Below are 22,673 nucleotides of genomic sequence, written 5' to 3'. Positions count from 1 at the left end.
CCTTGTCGAAAGCCTTCTGAAAGTCCAGATATAACACATCCACTGGTTCTCCCTTATCCACTCTACTAGCTACATCCTCGAAAAATTCTATAAGATTCGTCAGACATGATTGACATCGGTACATTTTGCCAAAATGTTCCTAATGTTCTGCGTTAGCAATTTTTAACCATGAATTCTTAAAGAAGAAGCAATTATATTCATTGCAAGCAAACAGTAGATTCCTTAATATAGTTCCTTGTACACATTTGGGATAATTGTTTAATTACTAATGTATTACTTTTGACATGCAGTAACTTCCCTGCAAATTCAGAAAATTATTTTAACGTTAAGGATGTTCAATTGGCTTTCATCTCAAATGATCCGTGCAAATTATTCATCACAATTAAATTCATGACATCCGTACATTACTGCCTAACTGTTTCTTCTGCTATTTAATCAATCCAACTTCCTACATAACTGATAACTTCTGTATTTTCCGGCAATGAAGACGCACCTGCGTCGAAGACGCACCCCCCAATTTAAGTCGCCAAATTTTGAGAAAAGGATGGCGGGACAGGATCAATGGTTTGGTTTAGTCCAGGGGTCGGAAACATCGCCTGTGTGCCCCGGGACTGGCTGCAGTTCCCAGATCCCTCACGTCCCTGGGACTGGCTGTAACACTCGGGTCACCTCCCCCGGGACAAGTGTAGAGAGAGAGAAAGTCAGTCCGGGACGGAGAAGCAAGCCTTCCCCCAGTAGCTACCCACCAACCACCACCTCCACCGGTTGCACCTGTGCCGAAGGTCACCGTGGCAGGCTGGCGGGCCGGCAGAAGGCGGCCGCTCGCAGTCACCCAAGCTACTTACCTCCCCGACCCCCTCCCTCCTATGAAAGGAACCCCCCCCCCCCCCCCCCCAGCGGCGCTGTCCTTTTACAGTCACATCCCACTTTACAGCCGCATCATTTCAGCTGCCAGCAATGATGAATAGACTTGGCTTATCTCGTTCATGATGTTGCTGTACTAAGGCATAGCCAAGTCTATCTTTCTTGGCTAACAACCTCAATTTCCGCCTCCAAGACGCAGGTAAATTTTTGTGCCTTCATTTTGGGTAAAGAGTAGAGTCTTCATTGCCAGCAAATACAGTAAATCTCACAATCATGCCAGTATGGACACAAAAAGCTGGAGTAACTCAGCAGGACAGGCAGCATCTTTGGAGAGAAGGAATGGGTGACATATCGGGTCGATACCCTTATTCGGACCCTTAGTTAGAGATAAAGGAAACGAGAGATATAGATGGTGATGTGGAGACATGAAAAAACGAAGAATAAAAAATATGCAAAAAAGTAATGACGATAAAGGAAACAGGCCACTGTTTGTAGGGTGAAAATGAGAAGCTAATGCGACATGGGTAGGGAAGGGATAGAGAGAGGGAATGCCAGGGCTACCTGGAGTGAGAGAAATCAATATTCATGCCACTGGGCTGTAAGCTGCCCAAGCAAAATATGAGATGCTGTTGCTCCAATTTGCGATTAGCCTCACTCTGACAATGGAGGAGACAGAGGACAGAAAGGTCTTAGGAATGGGAAGGAGAATTAAAGTGTCCAGCAACCGGGAGATCAGGTTGGTTCAGGCCGTCTGAGCGAAGGTGTTCAGCTAAACGATCGCCCAGTCTGCGTTTGATCTCGCCGATGTATAAGAGTCCACATCATGAACAACGGATACAGTAGATGAGGTTGGAGGAGGTGCAAGTGAGCCTCTGCCTGACCTGAAAGGATTGTCGGGGTCCCTGGACAGAGTCGAAGGGGGGAGATATAGGGTCAGGTGCTGCATCTTCTGCGGTTGCAGGGGAAGGTACGTGGTGAGGGGGTGGTTTGGGTGGGAAGGGATGTTAACCAGGGAGTTGCGGAAGGAATGATCACGGCGGAAGGCGGTAAGGGGTGGAGATGGGGAAAATGTGGCTAATGGTGAGATCCTTTTGGAGGTGGCGGAAATTTCAGAGGATTATGTATTGTATGGGACGGCTGATGGGGTGGAAGATAAGGACTAGGGGGACTCTGATGCGACAAGGGGGAGGGGGAGCAAGGGTGGAGCTGCGGGGTACCGATGAGATTCAAGTGAGAGCCTCACCTATGATGGGAGGGGAGAACCCCCTCATCCGAGGGGACATCCGAGATGTCCTCATTCTTTAGGGAACGGGGATTCCCCTCTCCCATCATGGATGAGGCCCTCGCTTGTGTCTCCTCGGTACCCCTCATCTCTGCCTTTGCTCCCCCTCTCCCGAGTTGCAACAGACCCACTGAGTTACTCCAGCTTTTTGTGGCAATAATGTCTAATGGAAATCTATTTGTTTCATTTCAGAAATCTGTCCCTTGTGATCTGTGCAAAGAAGTTATGTCCATGGTGGGAAATCTTCTGAAGGACAATACCACAGAGGTATGTTTGTGTTTGTGCGCGCGCAGTAGTTTAGTTTAGAGATACAGCATAATAACGGCCCCTTGGCCCACCGAGTCCACACTGCCCATCCATCAAACACCATCACTTCCCATTCCCTGCACACCGAGGCCAATTAAACTACAAACCTGGAATGTGGCAGGAAACTGGGGGAAGGTCACAGGGTGAATTTGCAAACTCCACACAGACAGCACCACAGTTCAGTATCAAACCCGTGCCATGATACAGCAACTCTTTGGTGCTATGAGACAGCAGCACCACTGTGTCTTTCTATATGTAGTTGCTCTTTGAGAAACATTGCTGTGTTTGAAGAGGTGAGAAGACATCCTACTGCCCACAGATCCAGGTCTCTGTGGTGTTAAAAGCCACTGGCAGCTGAAGCACACTGTACTCTTCTGATGCACCTCCATTGAGGCCAGGTTCTGAACTGGGTCGTGTGTTCATAAGCTCTAGAAGCAGAATGAAGCCATTCAGCCCATTAAGTCTATTGAATCATGGTGACCTATCTTTCCCACTCAGCCCCATTCTGCTTCACCCCATAACCCCTGACACCCGCACTAAGCAGCAACTGTTGGCTCACACAACCCGCAAGGCAGAAAGGATTTCTTCCACAGTCCATCAAGCATAATTGTGGCATTTTTAGCAGAGGAGAGAAGGATTCGCAGAGGGTAGTAGGTTCATTGGCATTTAAGAGGGAGTTAATTGCCCTTGGGCTAAGGGGATAGAGAGTATGGCTATAGCAGGTACGGGATACTGAGATGATCAGCCATGATATTGAATGGCGGTGCAGGCCAGGGCCGGGCCTACTCCTGCACCTAATTTCTATGTTTTTCTATGATATTGTCCAGGGCTCTGTTTGCCAAGGTGGCAATGGATCATCTTTGGCATCCTACAGAGGGAGCCTGGACTCATTGTATCTGGTAGACAACAATGCTGGAGAAACTCAGCGGGTGAGAAAGCATCTATGGAGCGAAGATATAATTGTATCTAGTAATGATTTATTTCAGTAATGCCAAGATGCCTGCATTTGCCAGATGTCACGCCTGCTGAATTTCCTCTTATCCAGGCTCTCCCAGTTAGTCCATTGGCCCTGCTTGGCCATTGAGATGGCCTTGGCGTGTTGCTCTGCCTCCTCCCGTCTTCTCACCTCCTCCACCACGAACCGTCTCTTCTGCACTGATGTTGCCTTGTGCCATTGAGTAGCTTTTGGGACGGGTCCGAGCCTGGCTCTCCCGTGTTGGACTTGGCCAACCACATCCCTGAAATGAAGAGCAGACTTAGCACTCTGAACAGCTTCAGATGGGGTCCACTTCCTCCCTGTTATCACATGGGGGAGGGGGGGAGGGTGCCTTACGAACACAGTATCTTCAGATTCAGTGATGGTCATGACCAACCTTGCTTTAGTGCATTTGAACTTTTCCACAAGTCCTGCAATGGGTAATTCCAATTTACCACTCGCATGCAGTCCGACAGCACTTCAGTATTGTGGAAATCCAAGCCACTGTTTCACATATGTGCTGATCATTCTTTCCAGCTTTTCCACTTTGTTGATGAGGATTTCATACACAGTTAAGGGCCAAAATAGTCTTGGTAGTATGCTAGTAGTAGAAGCACCACAGCTTGAGTTTTCCTGGTAGCAAGGTCTTGTTGATGCGAGCTATGTGCATGATGGTATCCTTTTCGAGTTATTCAAACTGTATTTTGTTGCATATCCTTCACATGCAATGAATGCTTGAAGTCTGCGATTCATGGACATCACCTGTGATGTGTCTTCTCTGGTGATGTCCATGAGGCAGACCTGTATTGCAGCCATTTTTAGCTTATGCTTGTTTTGGGGGGTAGTCCCCTTCAGTTTTCTCTTGAACATATAAAAGGCATGCTTAATTGGGTTCAGATTAGTTGATTGACTTGGCCACTCAAGAATTGACCAGTTTTTTGCTTTGAAAAAACTCCTTTGTTGCTTTAGCAGTATGTTTGGGATCATTGTCTTGCTGTAGAATGAACCGCCAGACAAAGTGATTTGAGGCATTTGTTTGAACTTGAGCAGATAGGATGTGTCCATACACTTAGGTATTCATTATGCTACTACCATCAGCAGTTGTATCATCAATGAAGTGAGCCAGTACCTTCAGCAGCCATACATGCCCAGGCCATAACACCCCCACCACTGTGTTTCACAGATGCAGGCGGTATGCTTTGGATCTTGGGCACTTCCTTTTCTTCGCCATACTATGCTCTTGCCATCACTGATATAAGTTAATCTTCGTCTCATCTGTACACAAGACATTTTTCCAGAACTGTGGTTGTTCTTTTAAGTACTTCTTGGAAACTGTAACCTGGCCATCCTATTTTTGCGGCTAACCAGTGGTTTGCGTCTTGCAGTGTAGTCTTTGTATTTCTGTTAATGAAGTCTTCTGCGGACAGTGGCCATTGACAAATCCACTCCTGAAGAGTGTTTCTGATCTGTCGGACAGGTGTTTGGGGATTTTTCTTTATTATAGAGAGAATATTTTTGTCACCAGCTGTAGAGGTCTTCCTTGACCTGCCAGTCCTTTTGCGATCAGTAAGCTCACCAGTGCTCTCTTCTTAATGATGTTCCAAACAGTTGATTTTGGTAAGGTTTGGTTTTATTCTTGTTTCTCAGTCTCATATTGGCTTCTTGGACTTTTATTGGCACAACTTTGGTCCTCATGTTAATAAAAAGCAATAACAGTTTCCACAGGTGATGGAAAGACTGGAGGAAAGACTAGGTGCTGACCTGCATTAAGGAGGCATTTAAACACCCCTGAGCAATTACAAACACCTGTGAAGCCATGTGTCCCAAACATTATGGTGCCCTGAAATGGGGGGCTATGTATAAACTCAGCTGTAATTTCTACATGGTGAAACCAAATTGTATAAAAATACCCTTTAATAAATCTGACAATGTGCAATTTAACCACATATAACCATATAACAATTACAGCACGGAAACAGGCTATCTCGGCCCTTCTAGTCTGTGCCGAACACTTACTCTCACCTAGTCCCATCTACCTACACTCAGACCATAACCCACCATTCCTTTCCCATCCATATACCTGTCCAATTTATTTTTAAATGATAAAATCAAACCTGCCTCCACCACTTCCACTGGAAGCTCATTCCACACAGCTACCACTCTCTGAGTAAAGAGGTTCCCCCTCGTGTTACCTCTAAACATTTGCCCCTTAATTCTCAAATCATGTCCTCTTGTTTGAATCTTCCCTACTCTCAATGGAAAAAGCTTATCCATGTCAACTCTGTCTATCCCTCTCATAATTTTAAAGACCTCTATCAAGTCTCCCCTTAACCTTCTGCGCTCCAAAGAATAAACCATATAACCATATAACAACTACAGCACGGAAACAGGCCATCTCGACCCTTCTAGTCCGTGCCAAACACATAATCTCCCCTAGTCCCATATACCTGCGCTCAGACCATAACCCTCCATTCCCTTCCCATCCATATAACTATCCAATTTATTTTTAAATTATAAAAACGAACCTGCCTCCACCACCTTCACTGGAAGCTCATTCCACACAGCTACCACTCTCTGAGTAAAAAAGTTCCCCCTCATGTTACCCCAAAACTTCTGTCCCTTAATTCTGAAGTCATGTCCCCTTGTTTGAATCTTTCCTACTCTCAGTGGGAAAAGCTTATCCACGTCAACTCTGTCTATCCCACTCATCATTTTAAAGACCTCTATCAAGTCCCCCCCTTAACCTTCTGCGCTCCAAAGAATAAAGCCCTAACTTGTTCAACCTTTCTCTGTAACTTAGTTGCTGAAACCCAGGCAACATTCTAGTAAATCTCCTCTGTACTCTCTCTATTTTATTGACATCTTTCCTATAATTTGGCAACCAAAATTGTGCACCATACTCCAGAATTGGCCTCACCAATGCCTTGTACAATTTTAACATGACATCCCAACTTCTATACTCAATGCTCTGATTTATAAAGGCCAGCACACCAAAAGCTTTCTTTACCATCCTATCTACATGAGATTCCACCTTCAGGGAACTGCACAGTTATTCCTAGATCCTTCTGTTCAACTGCATTCCTCAATTCGCTACCATTTATCATGTACGTCCTATTTTGATTTGTCCTGCCAAGATGTAGCACCTCACACTTATCAGCATTAAACTCCATCTGCCATCACATGTGATTTTTTTAATTACAAATCTCAAATTGTGGAGTACAGAGGCAAATAAATAAATAAATGATGGGTGTTTGTCCCAAACATTACGGAGGGCACTGTATAATGAGCAAATATATCGGTCAGGTGTTAAACCTTAGCATGCGGACATAAAATGGCGCTACCTGTCCCTGTAGGACGTAGTATAGTGACTTAAGAACTTGTACCCAGAATAAACAGATAGCATCAGATCCTTAGCCAACGAAGATGGGGAATGAGAACTCCATTGGAGCAAATGCTTTCAAAATGCAAACATGGTTAAATTAGTCAAAAACTGCAAACTGTTCATATGAAACCCTGTTGGAGTGTAGAATTGAACAATGAAACAGGTACTGGGCTTCGTTGACAAAGGAAGGTTCAGTTCCTACATTAAAGAGCAGAGTCAAGAGATGTCAAGTGAATATAGGCAGTAACTCTTGATACAGCTGGGATCGTGATTAGTTAACAAATAACAACAAAAGTGATTGGCTCCATCAGCCAGATGACGTTGGCTTCACAGGGTGGTGGATGTGGAAAGTTATTTTTCAGACTGGAAGCCTGTGACTAGTGTGCCACAGGGCCCATTGCTGTTTGTCATCTGTATCAACCATTTAAATGAGATTGTACCAGGCATGATGAATAAGTTTGCAGATTACACTAAAATAGGGGGGTCTCGTAGATAATGAAGATGGTTATTCAGAATTCCAGTGAGATCTTGATCAGCTGGGCAAGCGGGCCAAGGAATGACAAATGGAGTTTATCGCAGATAAGTTTGCGTTGTTGCACTTTGGGGAAGTTAAACCAGAGCAGGACCGTCACAGTGGACTGGAGGGTCCTGAGGGGTGGTGTGGAGCAGAGAGATCTCGGAGAACAAGTACATCATTCCATGAACGTTGCGTCGCAGAGAGATAGGGTGGTGAAGAAGGATTTGGGGGTATTGGCCTTCATCAGTCAAATAATTAGGACAATATGTTATAGTTGTACAAAATGTTGGTGATACCACACCTGATATATTGTACCTGATAATTGGGACAATATGTTACAGTTGTACAAGATGTTGGTGAGACCGAACCTGGTGTATTGTGTTCACTTTTGGTCACCCTGCTGCAGGAAAGATGCCATCTAACTGGGAAGAGTGCAGAGAAGATTTACGAGGATGTGGCCAGGACTCGAGCCTGTTACAGGGAGAGGTTGGGCAGGCTAGCACTTTATTCTTTGGAGCGCAGGCAGCTGAGGGTGAACTTATAGAGGTGTATGAAACTAAGAGGGGAATAAACAGGGTGAATGCACAGTCTTTTCCCCAGTATAGTGGAATTAAGAACTAGAGTTTAGATGAGAGGGGAAAGATTGAATAGGAATCTGAGGGACAACTTTTTCACACAGTGTAGTGGGTTTATGGAAAGAGCTGCTAGAGGAGGCAGTTGAAGCAATTACAAAACAACATTTAGAAGACATTTCAATAGGAAAGAGCGAGGGGGATATGGGTGTAAATCTGACTGTATTAGATGGGGCATTTTCAACGAGTTGGACTAAAGGGCATATTTCTGTGCTTTATAATTCTGACTAACTCCTTCCTGTTTGTAAATGTGTATGTGCTTGTGTGTAAATAAGATCAGAATCAGAATGCCATTTATTGTCATTCAAACATAGGTTCAAACAAAATTACGTTTCTGCAGTCATAACAACAAAACACACAATTAACACAATTCCACACAAACATCCATCACAGTGAATCTCAAAACACCTCCTCACTGTGATGGAAGGCAAAAGTCTTATCTCTTCCCTGTTCTCTGTTCTTATTCTTCTCCCGCAGTCAAGTAGTTAAACTGCTGCATCGAGCTGATCAAGGCTCTTGATGTTAGAGTCCCCGGCGGGCGATAGTAAGTCCCGCGGCTGTTTAAGCCACAGCAGGCGATGTAAGGCCCCGCTACGGGTCGATTTAAACCCCTCGATTCGGGCGGGTGAACTTTACCTTTGCGGGAGCTCCGAAAAGCAGTCTCCCACCAGGGACCTGCGAACTCATGAAGTTACAGGGCCTGCAGATGAAGCCTTCGAAGCTCCAAAGTCGGGTCGCAGCCGCGCGAAACCACAGCGCTCCGTGCTCCGAAGTCGGGCAGCCAGATGGTGAGTCCGCAGGCTCTGCGACTGGAGCCCCGGGTCGATTCCGATTGAAGGCCGCCGGCTCCACGATGTTAGGCCCCAGCGAAAATGGAGACTCGACACGGAAAAAGTCGAGTCCCCCTTACAGGGAAGAGATTAAAAAGTTGCCCCCACCCCGCACCCCAACAAATACACAGCTAAAAATAATATAAAACTAAAACCAAAACATACACAACAAAAAGGAAAAAAAAGACAGACGGACTGCAGAGGCGGCTGCCGTGAGGCGCCGCTATCTTGTTCACCAGTTACGCTTATTAATCTGGTACTGTTCGCTTCACTGTCCAGAAGAAGGGAACCAAGCCAGTGGTGCTTCAGTACCTTTGACAATGTAACTATATGAGACAATAAGAGTAATAATAATAATAATAATCTTATTTATATAGCACATTTTTAGTCAACTTGCATTGACCCCAAAGTGCTTCACATAATTACATTACATTTACACACAGGCAAAGGTGGGTGAAGTGTCTTGCCCCAAGGACACAACGACAGTATGCACTCCAAGCGGGATTCGAACCGGCTACCTTCCGGTCGCCAGCCGAACACTTAGCCCATTGTGCCATCTGTCGTCCCAGTGGCACTAAGTACAGGTGTCGAGGAAATTAACAGAGGGAAATTAAAGGAAAAACAAAGACTTTGAGTTTTGCTTCAAGAGACCATTGCATGATATTATGTAGAGATGGCGGCAGTTAACTGCTCACCAACTCTCTGCCTTTGCAGCTGAATTAGCCGACAGTTATACAGTGCAGTAAACAACTTTTTTTTCATTAGATACAACTATATGAAAATATACTTGGCGATATGTTTTACTGTTATTACTATCTACTACATGGGTATTAATTATTTCATTAGTCATAATATACTTTTTGTTTATGTTAATCATATTCAACAACAGATGGTTAATATATGTCAAACATAATACAAGGGCATCTTGACATTATTCTATCTCATCTTTCAAGCGGGCCACGCCACTGCCCCTTACTAGAGCCAACCATAAGCCCCCATTTACTGCAACCTTTCTGTGCTACTAGTGGTAGAGGACGCGGGTGGTCTACCCAGCTATTGCTGCTGTGTTTTTGATCACAATAGTTATGGACATTACAGGGTTAACTATTGTGTTGCAGCATTCAGTAACTTTCCACTAAGAAACAGGCTTCTTGATCCATGTCCAAAGCTGTGCTTTGTTCACCAGCGCTACGCATTCCCAGAAAGAAAAACGGGTACGAGGTCAATTCTAGAAGGGATAATGTGTCAGAAACTTGTTTTGCCTGATTCCTCATGATCTTCTTCTGCAGCTGGTCAACAAGAGATGCCAATTGCCACATACGTACACCCTTTCATTATCTTATTTAATTCCGACCTAAAATTAAGTAAATGAAGATTTTAATTTTTTCTTCTACAACAGGTACACAAGGGACAATTCAGTGAAAAACTGAGGTGAAGAGAGCCGTACCATTGCTGGTGCTGTCTTAGCCGACCTCACCATCTCCATATCCAAACCAGTTGTGACCAGCCTTTTAATGTGCTCAGAGCTATTAAATAATATTACTTTCCTTCTCTTGAATTCTGTAAAGGTTTGCTGAGGCTTGGTTTGATGTGCTTGCTTTGTTTTTATCCAGGCGGAGGTGAGAAGTTATTTGAACAAAGCCTGTGATCTGCTTCCTGATCCAACCACGAAAGCAGAATGCAACGAATTGATAGATGACTACCTACCAATTATCCTGGATATTCTCAATGAAGAGCTGGTAACTCAAGCATTCCTTTTCATACAGAATTTAAATGTAATGGCATAGTACATAATTAAAATGAGAACTAGCATGCACTTTCCAGTGTTCTTGTTGTTAACTCTCGATCTCTTCTCACCTTATCCCATCAAGTTGCCTGGTTAAAGATGAAAAATAAAACTTCCTGGGTGGAAGATAGATTATTTAATTTGTAATCAGGCCAAATCCTTGAGATGACTATTAAGGATGCACACAGAGCCAGCTACTTGATAAAGCAAGTTGATTAAGTTACTGCACCTTGTTCTCCCCTACCTACCTGACTAAATGCATCTGTTCATGATAGCATCAGTTGATGACCATCACTCAGTCACTTCAGGTAGAACATCCCGTTTTTGCACCGAGGACCCTCCAACATTTTGTGTAGTAAAGATTTGTAAGGATGTTGCCGGGACTTGAGGGCATGAGCTGTTGGGAGAGGTTGGGCAGGCTAGGATTTAGTCCTTGGAGCGCAGGATGCCGAGGTATCATATTATGTATGAAATCATGAGGGGAATAGATTGGGTGAATGCACAGGGTCCTTTATCCAGGATAGGGGAATCAAGAACCAGAGGATATAGGTTAAAGGAATGATTTAATAGGAATCTGAGAGACTACATTTCGGAAAGTGGTGGGTATATGGAATGAGCTGTAGAGAAGGTAGTTGAGGTAGCTACTATAATAACACTCAAAAGACATTTGAACAAGTACATGGATAGGAAAGGTTTGGATGCATGTGGACCAAATGCAGACTAATGGGATTAGCTTACATGGGGCATCCTGGTCGACATGGATGATTTGGGCTGAAAGGCCTGTTTCCATGCTGACTTACAATAAATGTGCTCAATTGGTTAGATGGAGAATAGATCAAACAGTTCTAAACTAGGCATGCACGACTACACCACCACAGTCTCCAGCCTTGTGGCTTTGCCTCCCACTTGACCATTATCATCAACCCAGCAGTTCAAGCCGGTTTGATTGAGGAGTGAAGAGAGCCATGTTGGGAATAGCACCAGGCACATCTATAAATGATGTAAGAAGGAAATGCAGATGCTAGTGTAAACCGGATAGACAAAAATTACTGGAGTAACTCTGGATCTGGCAGCATCTTTGGGGATAAGGAATAGGTGATGTTTTGAGTCAAGATTTCATCGGACTGAGAGTCAGGAGTGGGAAACTAGAGGTATGGGATGGTCCAGAACAGGGCAGAGCCTGCATTGATGCGGCATGGAAGGTGGAGCACACAATGGTCCATCTATAGATGATGTGCCAGTCGAGTGAGGCTGCAGTGGGGAATTGCTTGTGAAACAGCATGCTTTACACAGCTAAGCAATCTCGCCATCAATTGATCAGTCTTACCACTAGTAATGGTAGTAATTAATTAAGCAGCTCATGGGAGTGGACAGCTATCTGCAGAGCCAAAAGAGATGGGGGAGATATTGAACAATTTTTTTTTCTTCGGTATTCACCAAGGAGAAGGATATTGAATTATGTGAGGTAAGGGAAACTAGTAGAGTAGCTATGGATACTATGAGGTTCAAAGTAAAAGAAGTACTGACACTTGAAAAATATAAAAGTGGATAAGTCTCCAGGTCCTGACAGGATATTCCCTAGGACATTGAGGGAAGTTAGTGTAGAAATAGCCGGGGCTATGACAGAAATATTTCAAATGTCATTAGAAACGGGAATAGTCCCCGAGGATTGGCGTACTGCGCATGTTGTTCCATTGTTTAAAAAGGGTTCTAAGAGTAAACCTAGCAATTATAGACCTGTTAGTTTGACTTCAGTGGTGGGCAAATTAATGGAAAAGATACTTAGAGACAATATATATAAGCATCTAGATAAACAGGGTCTGATTAGGAACAGTCAACATGGATTTGTGCCTGGAAGGTCATGTTTGACTAATCTTCTTGAATTTTTTGAAGAGGTTACTAGGGAAATTGACGAGGGTAAAGCAGTGGATGTTGTCTATATGGACTTTAGTAAGGCCTTTGACAAGGTTCCTCATGGAAGGTTGGTTAAGAAGGTTCAACTGTTTGGGTATAAATGGGAGAAGCCAGAGGGTAATGGTGGATGGCTGTTTATCGGGTTGGAGGCAGGTGACTAGTGGGGTGCCTCAGGGATCTGTGTTGGGTCCTTTGTTGTTTGTCATGTACATCAATGATCTGGATGAAGGTGTGGTAAATTGGATTAGTAAGTATGCAGATGATACTAAGATAGGGGGTGTTGTGGATAATGAAGAGGATTTCCAAAGTCTACAGAGTGATTTAGGCCATTTGGAAAAATGGGCTGAAAGATGGCAGATGGAGTTTAATGCTGATAAATGTGAGGTGCTACACCTTGGCAGGACAAATCAAAATAGGACGTACATGGTAAATGGTAGGGAATTGAAGAATACAGTTGAACAGAGGGATTTGGGTATAACCGTGCATAGTTCCTTGAAGGTGGAATCTCATATAGATAGGGTGGTAAAGAAAGCTTTTGGTATGCTAGCCTTTATAAATCAGAGCATTGAGTATAGAAGCTGGGATGTAATGTTAAAATTGTACAAGGCATTGGTGAGACCAAATCTGGAGTATGGGGTACAATTTTGGTCGCCAAATTATAGGAAGGATGTCAACAAAATAGAGAGAGTACAGAGGAGATTTACTAGAATGTTGCCTGGGTTTCAACAACTAAGTTACAGAGATAGGTTGAATAAGTTAGGTCTTTATTCTCTGGAGCGCAGAAGGTTAAGGGGGGACCTGATAGAGGTCTTTAAAATGATGAGAGGGATAGACAGAGTTGATGTGGCCAAGCTTTTCCCTTTGAGAATAGGGAAGATTCAAACAAGGGGACATGACTTCAGAATTAAGGGACAGAAGTTTAGGGGAAATATGAGGGGGAACTTCTTTACGCAGAGAGTGGTGGCGGTGTGGAATGAGCTCCCAGTGGAAGTGGTGGAGACAGGTTCATTGGTATCATTTAAAAATAAATTGGATAGGCATATGGATGAGAAGGGAATGGAGGGTTATGGTACGAGTGCAGGCAGGTGGGACTAAGGGGAAAAAAATTTGTTCGGCATGGACTTGTAGGGCCGAGATGGCCTGTTTCCGTGCTGTAATTGTTATATGGTTATATGGGAAGTGGAGGGTCTATTAACATTCCGTTTCTAATGGTGGCAGCACCTAGCATGTGAATGCTAATGAAAAGGCCGAAGCATTTATAAATGTGTTCAGCCAGAAGTGTCAAGGAAGTTGGTATCCAGTCAATTAGATAGACTCCAAGTAATATCTGGACAATGTCATACATCATGGTAATGCATCACTCAGCCCACCCATCCACGCAGGACAGTGGATGCCCATCAGTGTCAGTCCCATCTTCCAGCACTTGGCCCAGGGCCTTCTCTGCCTGGGCGACTGAAGTGCTGAACTAGATACTTAAATGTTGTTGGCGACTCTGCTTCCGCCACTGTCGGGGTGAAAAATTCTACCGTCAAATCCCATCCATATCTCTACCCTTTAAACATCTTTTGTTTTTACTTCACGCTTCCAGCATCTGCATTTTGTGATGTTTCACATCGCTGCTGGAGTTCCTCGTACTAGTGTCTGAGTCTTAACTAACTTCACCTGCTTCATTAATGACCTCCCATCACAAGATCAGGTTGAGATGTTCTCATTACACAGTGTTCGGTCCTGTTCACAACTCATGAGCAAGGGAAGCAGGCATTGCTGCCTGTAGCCTAACGGTGTTACAGCATGAGGTTGATCAGTGGCTGGAAACATCCATGTCGCAAGTGATGGGCAGTAACAATGTCCCTTGAAATAGTAGAACTTGGATCTCCCATCAAGTAACTTAACAGCTCCTGGGACTAATAGCCCATTTACCCCTTCCACCACCTTAAACATCCATTCCCTCCACCACTAGAGCAGTGATTTACTGTGAACAATGAGTCCCTCCAAGGTAGACACAAAATGCTGGAGTAACTCAGCGGGCCAGGCAGCATCTCTGGAGAGAAGAATGGGTGACGTTTCGGGTCGAGACCCTTCTTCAGACTTCGATTTCGACCTTCGATTTAAACCAGCATCTGCTGTTCTTTCTCACGCAATTATTCCCTACACCTGTAGTACACACCAGATTGACTTGGAAATATATTCCTGGCTTTTATCATGATTTGGTCTAACTCCAAGAATTCCTCATTCAGCATCAAACCGTCAAAATCTTCACCTGAGGTTGCAGTGGTTGAAGATGGTGCCTCTCCATCATCTACCAAACCACAATTAGAGGTGGACAATAAATCGCTGGCCTTGCCTACAAAGCCAGATTCCAAAAGTGAATTTTTTTTAATGCCAAATAATATTCAATGGGTAATTCTGGTGGGATTATGGTAATGTCTAGAGAGGAACTGCAGATGTTGGTTTAAACCGAAGGCAGACATAAAAAGCTGTAGTAACTCAGCAGCTCAGGCAGCAGCTCTGGAGAAGAGGAATACAGTAAGAATCGATGGCCATTTGGAGCACAAGACTTAGCTGTTGGATAAAGGGCCTCCTTTTATATGGCTACCATTTTGTGATAGGAGGATAATAGTGCCACAGGTAAATAGTCAGCATTATTAACCAGAGTACTTCAGCTAAAACAGTATTGCATATTTGTTTTTTACAGGAAAATCCCGAGGTTGTGTGCAGCGCTTTGCACTTGTGCCAAACCCTCCAAGAAGCACTGAACAGAAAAGATATTATCTCCAATGAAATACCGGAGGTAGACTTGTCCAAATCAGTCTCCCCTTTCATTGCAAATATACCTCTTCTTCTTTATCCAGAGCAGACTGTCATGCCCAAGGTAAACAGAAACCACCGCAATGTATTGTGGGATTGATCACTTTGTATAAAATGAGCATTGTTGTATAATTAACATTTTTAGACTATAAGATATGAGAGCAGAATTAGGCATTTAGCCCTTCAAGTCTGCTTTGCCATTCATAGAAACATAGAAAATAGGTGCAGAAGTAGGCCATTCGGCCCTTCGAGCCTGCACCGCCATTCAATATGATCATGGCTAATCATCCAACTCAGTATCCTGTACCTGCCTTCTCTCCATACCCCCTGATCCCTTTAGCCACAAGGGCCACATCTAACTCCCTCTTAAATATAGCCAATGAACTGGCCTCAACTACCTTCTGTGGCAGAGAGTTTCGGAGATTCACCACTCTCTGTGTGAAATATGTTTTTCTCATCTCGGTCCTAAAGGATTTCCTCTTTATCCTTAAACTGTGACCCCTTGGCCTGGACTTCCCCAACATCGGGAACAATCTTCCTGCATCTATCCTGTCCAACCCCTTAAGAATTTTGTAAGTTTCCATAAGATTCCCCCCCTCAATCTTCTAAATTCTAGCGAGTACAAGCCAAGTCTATCCAGTCTTTCTTCATATGAAAGTCCTGACATCCCAGGAATCAGTCTGGTGAACCTTCTCTGTACTCCCTCTATGGCAAGAATGTCTTTCCTCAGATTTGGAGACCAAAACTGTATGCAATACTCCAGGTGTGGTCTCACCAATACCCTGTACAACTGCAGTAAAACATCCCTGCTCTGAAACTCAAATCCGTTTGCTATGAATGCTAACATACCATTCGCTTTCTTCACTGCCTGCTGCACCTGCATGCCTACTTTCAATGACTGGTGTACCATAACACCCAGGTCTCGTTGCATCTCCCTTTTTCCTAATTGGCCACCATTTAGATAATAGTCCACTTTCCTGTTTTTGCCACCAAAGTGGATAACCTCACATTTATCCACATTGTACTGCATCTGCCATGCATTTGCCCACTCACCCAGCCTATCCAAGTCACCTTGCAGCCTCCTAGCATCCTCCTCACAGCTAACACTGCCCCCCAGCTTCGTGTCATCCGTAAACTTGGAGATGTTGCATTCAATTCCCTTGTCCAAATCATTAATATATATTGTAAGTAGCTGAGGTCCCAGCATTGAGCCTTGCGGTACCCCACTAGTCACTGCCTGCCATTGTGAAAAGGACCCGTTTACTCCTACTCTTAGCTTCCTGTTTGCCAGCCAGTTTTCTATCCACATCAATACTGAACCCCCAATACCGTGTGCTTTAAGTTTGTATACTAATCTCTTATGTGGGACCTTGTCGAAAGCCTTCTGAAAGTCCAGATATAACACATCCACTGCTTCTCCCTTATCCACTCTACTAGTTACATCCTCGAAAAATTCTATAAGATTCGTCAGACATGGTTTACCTTTCGTAAATCCATGCTGACTTTGTGCTGCTATCCCATCTTTAATAACTGACTCTAGCAGTTTCCCCACTACCGATGTTAGACTAACTGGTCTGTAATTCCCCATTTTCTCTCTCCCTCCCTTTTTAAAATGTGCGATTACATTAGCTACTCTCCAATCCTCAGGAACTACTCCAGAATCTAAAGAGTTTTGGAAAAATTATAATGCATCCACTATTTCTGGGCTACTTCCTTAAGTACTCTGGGATGCAGCCTATCCGGCCCTGGGGATTTATCGGCCTTTAATCCATTCAATTTACCTAACACCACTTCCCCGCTAACCTGGATTTCGCTCAGTTCCCCCCATCTCATTTGACCCTGCGGTCCCCTGCTATTTCCGGCAGATTATTTATGTCTTCCTTAGTGAAGACGGAACCAAAGTAGTTATTCAATTGGTCTGCCGTGTCCTTCTTCTTCATGATCAAGTTTCTGACTGCAAGGGACCTACATTTATTTTAACTCATCTCTTTCTCTTCACATGTCTATAAAAACTTTTGCAGTCGGTTTTTATGTTCCCTGCCAGTTTTCTTTCATAATCTATTTTCCCTTAAAAAGTGACATAATATAGAACTAGTGTGTACCGGTGATCAATGGTCAGCGCGGACTAGCTGGGCCGTAGGATCTGTTTTCATGTTGTATCTCTAAACTGAACTAAATTTGCTACTGTTAGTGTCTTTTGTGGTGCTGAACAGAGAAAATTGCCTTTTCCAAAGGAAATGTAATTATGTAAAAAATAACTTTTCAACAAAACATTTGTAGTAGATTGTTCAATTCTGGTCATTTTTTTCATTGAGGTGATCTGCAATTGTGGTAGGTCGCACATATTTAAACTTCCTTTGATTCACAACTTCGCATTTTGTTTATTAATTACTTGCAGAGCACTGACGATGCCTGTCAAGATTGCAATCAGTTCATCACAAATATTCAGCTTGCTATGAAGGTGAATGATGGATTCCTGAATGAATTCATTTCTCAGTTGAAGAAACAGTGTAACGTTGGGGCCGGTCTAACAGAGCTGGTGAGTATGCTTGTGTATGGAGCACACGGTGTGAATAGACTTGTCAATGGGATGGGTGGGTCTGTGCAAGCACAGTGCAAGCACAGAATCTGAATCTCAATGCCATGTTGTATTGCACACCTGGTAGGTTGTATTTGGTGTGTCCGAGTGCAGGTAGTTCTGCTACTTGTTTCCAGCGAAATTTCGTTCAAGGTGCACTGTGTTTAGGTGTATATCTGAATGACAATAAAGTTTTCATTCATTCATCATGAATTAATCATGACGCCAGTTGGACCGTCAGACATACGAGCAGAATGAAGCCATTTGACCCATCAAGTCTGCTTTACCATTCCATCATGACTGATCTATTTCAACCCTTTCTCTTGCCTTCTCCCTGTAACTTCCGACGTCATGAGTGGCACAGCAGTAGAGTTGCTGCCTCACAGCGCCAGAGACCCGGGTTCAATCCTGACTACGGGTGCTGTCTGTACAGTGATTGTACGTCGTCCGTCCGTCCCCCCCCCCCCCCCCCCCCCCCCCCCCCCCCCACCCACAAGGGTTTTCTCTCCGGGTGGTGCTCCAGTTTCCATCCACTCCAAAGGCGTACAGGTTTGTAGGTAAATTGACTTTGGTAACTATTGTAAATTGTCCCTAGTGTGTAGGATAGTGCTAGTGTACGGGGTGATCGCTGGTCGACACTGGGCAGAAGGGCCTGTTTGCACGCTGTATCTCTAAAGTCTAAACCCTTACTAATCAAGAACCTATCTATCTGCGTTTTAAAAATACCCAATGAGTTAGGCAACACTATTTGCATTGAGACGGCTGAATTGATTATAATGAGATTTCAATCGGGATCTAGGGAACCACTTAAAGTTACTTTGAAAATTAATAAGTAGAAAACAATGCTGTCTTGGATTTAAACAATACCAGGGAAAATGTCCCCATAGTAACCGGCACCATTATCCCTATTTTAACCGCAATTTGCCATTGAAGTTGACAGGCGGTCACTGGCATTGACATCCATTGACACTTGTTAACAATAGTCTGTTAAACTATGTAATGTAGAGCCTTTAATATTTTTAGCTTGTGACAACAAAAATAAACTGTTGTTAGTTACAAGGTGACAAGGCCTTTATTTTTGGAAATTCTATGGGGATAAATAACTCCTGTTATTGTGAGTCTGAAACCCTCCAGCCTATAACTCCTTTTTGCCATTTTACAATTGTCTTTATAACGTGACTTTCTATAACACAGGATTTCTTAGGAAAGCAATTATCACATTACAGCAGAACTACCTGTATAATTGACAGTATCACACTCACAGTGGCTGAGTGCCATTGAGTCTGTTTCATGTAGTGTTCAGCATTATTGATTGTATCACATGGACAGCTACCACCATTAGCTGTGACCCTCGCAGCTGAGCATCATTGCATGTAGCACATTACAGTTGAGTATATCTGTTTCATACTCAACTCTATGTTGCAGCTTTATCGTCTTTGGTTAGGGCACAATGGGGGACTTTAACAAATGCTTTACTAAAATGTAAACAACGAACGCCTTCGTTACCTCATTGAAGGTCCCAGCACCAATCCCTCCTGATACACTGCAAGGTTTCCAATTACAAAACAACCTTTCTCCTTTTGCCAAATTAGTTTTGGATCCAAATATCAACTTGCTCCAGAAGCCCCCTTACCTTTTGGATATTGACAAAGGCCTTGCTGAAATTGGTGTAAACTACATGAAGGCTGGTGACAATTATTGGGATATCATTGTAGGCAAGAAGCTTTCAGCTGCAGCTTACAGTTTTGGATAGGGATAGAAATGTTTTCAATTGAGATCGATTACTTTCACTGGACCAGTAATGTTTGCATGCCATCTGTTTTGTAGGCAGAGAAACACACCACCGACTAGCTAGAAGGTTACATAATAGAAACTATATGCTGTAGCTTCACTGCTTGTAGTTTCTATCATTTAACCTAGCTAGTCGATGTAAACCAGCATCTGCAGTTCCTTCTTACACAAACTCCAGCATAGTTGTTTTCACAGCAAAGTTTGGCCTGTAGCCACAGCTGACTATTAGCTGGCCTGTAGTGCTCCATAACAAAGTAATGGGTCCTCCTGCCCCCCACCCCTTTTAAGGTCTACCCTCCCTTATTACCTGTCATCTTACACCTTTGCCTTGTGATTGCAAGCGAGGATTTGTTCGTGTTTCATTACCACTGAAGCAGTGTTTCGCCCAGAGAACTTTTCAGACCATGAAATGACAATATCAGTTTGATGATATTATCCAGTGTACATGCTGATAAATTGTAAAAAACAAACAGTGTTCCTTCCACCTGCAGCTGTAACCTGTGTAGGAATGCTAACTCCAGTTACCTTACTCTCTGATTAAACACAAATAGAGCGTGAAACAGTGTGCTCATGTGCAGTGGTCGTGGCCGAGTGGTTAAGGCGATGGTCTAGAAATCCATTGGGGTTTCCCCGCGCAGGTTCGAATCCTGCCGATTATGGCGGTAGCAGGTCCGCTCGTTTGAACCGATCTGTGCATAATTTGTCTTTACCCAGAGAGTGGTAGCTGTGTGGAATGAGCTTCCAGAGAGTGAAGCTGTGTGGAATGAGCTTCCAGTGAAGGTGGTGGAGGCAGGTTCGTTTTTATCATTTAAAAATAAATTGGATAGTTATATGGATGGGAAGGGAATGGAGGGTTATGGTCTGAGCGCAGGTATATGGGACTAGGGGAGATTATGTGTTCGGCACGGACTAGAAGGGTCGAGATGGCCTGTTTCCGTGCTGTAATTGTTATATGGTTATATGGTGTTATATGTGCGTTTAACCTGTTATTTCAGTGTGAGAAGTACATCGTCCTGCACGGACCGCAAGTGGCTGAGGTGTTAACGCAGCGAGTGAGTATTAACACACAAGTGGTGATGTGTTATCTGATATGCTTAAGTGTTTCTTAAATCCCACTTCTGCACTCAAAGCATTCAGTTAATGAATTGACCAAAACTTGGCATCAATATTAGGAATCATGAACTGATTGGTCTGTGGTAAAACTGTACCTAGTTGGATGAAGTTTGAGTTGAGTTTGTTGTCACATGTACTAAGGTTCAGTAAAAAGCTTTTGTTGCAAGCTAACTAGTCAGCGAAAAGACAATACATGATTACAATCGAACAATTCACAGTGTACAGATACATGATGAAGGGTGCAAGATAAAGTCCAGTGTAGTCCGATCAAAGATAGTCCAAAGGCCTCCAATGAGGTAGATGGTAGGTCAGGACTGCTCTCTAATTGTTGGTAGGATGATTCAGTTACCTGATAACAACTGGGAAGAAACTGTCCTTGGTCACCCCTGTCCTACCTCACCTGAATACCATCTTATACCCCAGCTGGTGGAGCTGCTGCCTCACAGCGCCAGATACCTGTCTTTGATCATAACCCTGGGTGCTGTCTGTGTGGAGTTTGCATGTTGTCCCTCCCACCGGTTTCCTCCCACATCAAAAAGACGTTTGTAGGTTAATTGGCCTCTGTAAATTGCCCCTAGTGGGGAGGGGGGAAGCATGATAACCGAACTAGCATGATCGACTGTGGACTGGGTGGCACGAAAGGCAGGTGTCCATGCTGTGTCTTTCAATCAAATGATGGTGTGATTGACACTTTATTGCCTTTGGAAATGGTCTAAAAGATACAAAACTCTATGCCAGCATAATCAAAATAAACTGTAGTTCCAATAGTACAGGCGCTGGAAATGCTATATTAAAACAGAAAATACTATGGTAGATACCATCCTGATTATTGCTCTCAGTTATTAGTCAGGTACTTGTTAGACGACATATTTAAAATAGATTGAATTTGCCACAAGATACTCGTATGTGCCTTATCATGCTTCTGAATGCTCTGCCTATTGAACCAACAGTTTTCCTCTTATCATTGACTACTCTGTATCTCATTTCCTCGCCAACCCAGTTTAAACACTCTCCAATAGCATTAGCAAATATCTCAGAAGGATGGTGGGTCTGTTCTGGTACAAGGGCACCGTCCAAACTGTTCGGTCCCCAGACAAGTCCCAGTGAATTGTACATCTAAAGCCCTCCCTCCAGTACCATCATTGCAGCCACATGGTTATCTCACTTATCCTCCACTTCCTGTGCCGCCATTATTGCTGCCTCTGCCTTCCTTTCTGTGCAGTTGAGCCACCCGTGGGGCCACCCATTGTGCTCAACCATCATCCTCACTGCTATCCAGAGTGGAAAGTCTGTGAGTGAATGAGGTCGACTCGGTGAGTCCTGGACTCGTCCGCCCTCTGTACCCATGCTGTTAAACTGCAGTATGACCACTTCTCCAAGACCATAAGGCATAGGCATAGGAGCAGCATTAGGCCATTTGTCTGCTCCACCATTTCCATATCCATCCAAACTTGCCCTATCCATGTACTTGTCTAACTGTTTCTTAAACGTTGAGACAGTCCCAGCCTCAACAACCTCCTCTGGCAGCTTGTTTCATTCACCCACCACCCTTTGTGTGAAAAAAGTTACCCCTCAGATTCCTATTAAATCTTTCCCCCTTCACCTTGAACCTATGTCCTTGATTCCCCTACTCTGGGCAAGATATTCCATGCATCTACCCAATCTATTCTTCACTTTACAACTTGTCATTATAAAGTATAAATTCACCAGTGGGCAATGCTCCACAGCGCTCACTCCATGCAGTTATCTGCCTTGTGTCGGTCACCGATAAATTCAGACATCTGACTTTCAAACAGCTGGTGGCGTTATTGAATTAAGCAGCAACAGGCAAAGTGCTTTTAACTTTTCATTCTTTAAAATAGTGTTTGAATCTATTTGTTGTTGTTAAGTCATT

The 22,673-nt window shown here is 43.8% G+C and overlaps 1 protein-coding gene and 1 non-coding gene across 2 annotated transcripts in view; both read left to right on the top strand.

The window, feature by feature from the left end:
* psap (prosaposin) overlaps window positions 1-22,673 on the top strand; it is a 75,600-nt gene that overhangs the window by 28,321 nt on the left and 24,606 nt on the right. Inside the window, exons 3-7 of the mRNA XM_055661953.1 lie at window positions 2,339-2,413; window positions 10,403-10,528; window positions 15,185-15,361; window positions 17,696-17,836; window positions 20,662-20,718. Of these exons, the coding sequence (XP_055517928.1) occupies window positions 2,339-2,413; window positions 10,403-10,528; window positions 15,185-15,361; window positions 17,696-17,836; window positions 20,662-20,718 (576 nt within the window). The remainder of the gene's footprint in view (window positions 1-2,338; window positions 2,414-10,402; window positions 10,529-15,184; window positions 15,362-17,695; window positions 17,837-20,661; window positions 20,719-22,673) is intronic.
* trnas-aga (transfer RNA serine (anticodon AGA)) lies at window positions 20,244-20,325 on the top strand. The gene has a single exon. It is a non-coding gene; the product is annotated as a tRNA-Ser (tRNA).

Source organism: Leucoraja erinacea, chromosome 34, assembly GCF_028641065.1.
Source record: "Leucoraja erinacea ecotype New England chromosome 34, Leri_hhj_1, whole genome shotgun sequence".
In the NCBI taxonomy this organism is placed as follows: Eukaryota; Metazoa; Chordata; class Chondrichthyes; order Rajiformes; family Rajidae; genus Leucoraja; species Leucoraja erinaceus.
The sequence above is the reverse complement of the archived record's forward strand: the minus strand, read 5'-3'. Positions and strand labels throughout refer to the sequence as shown.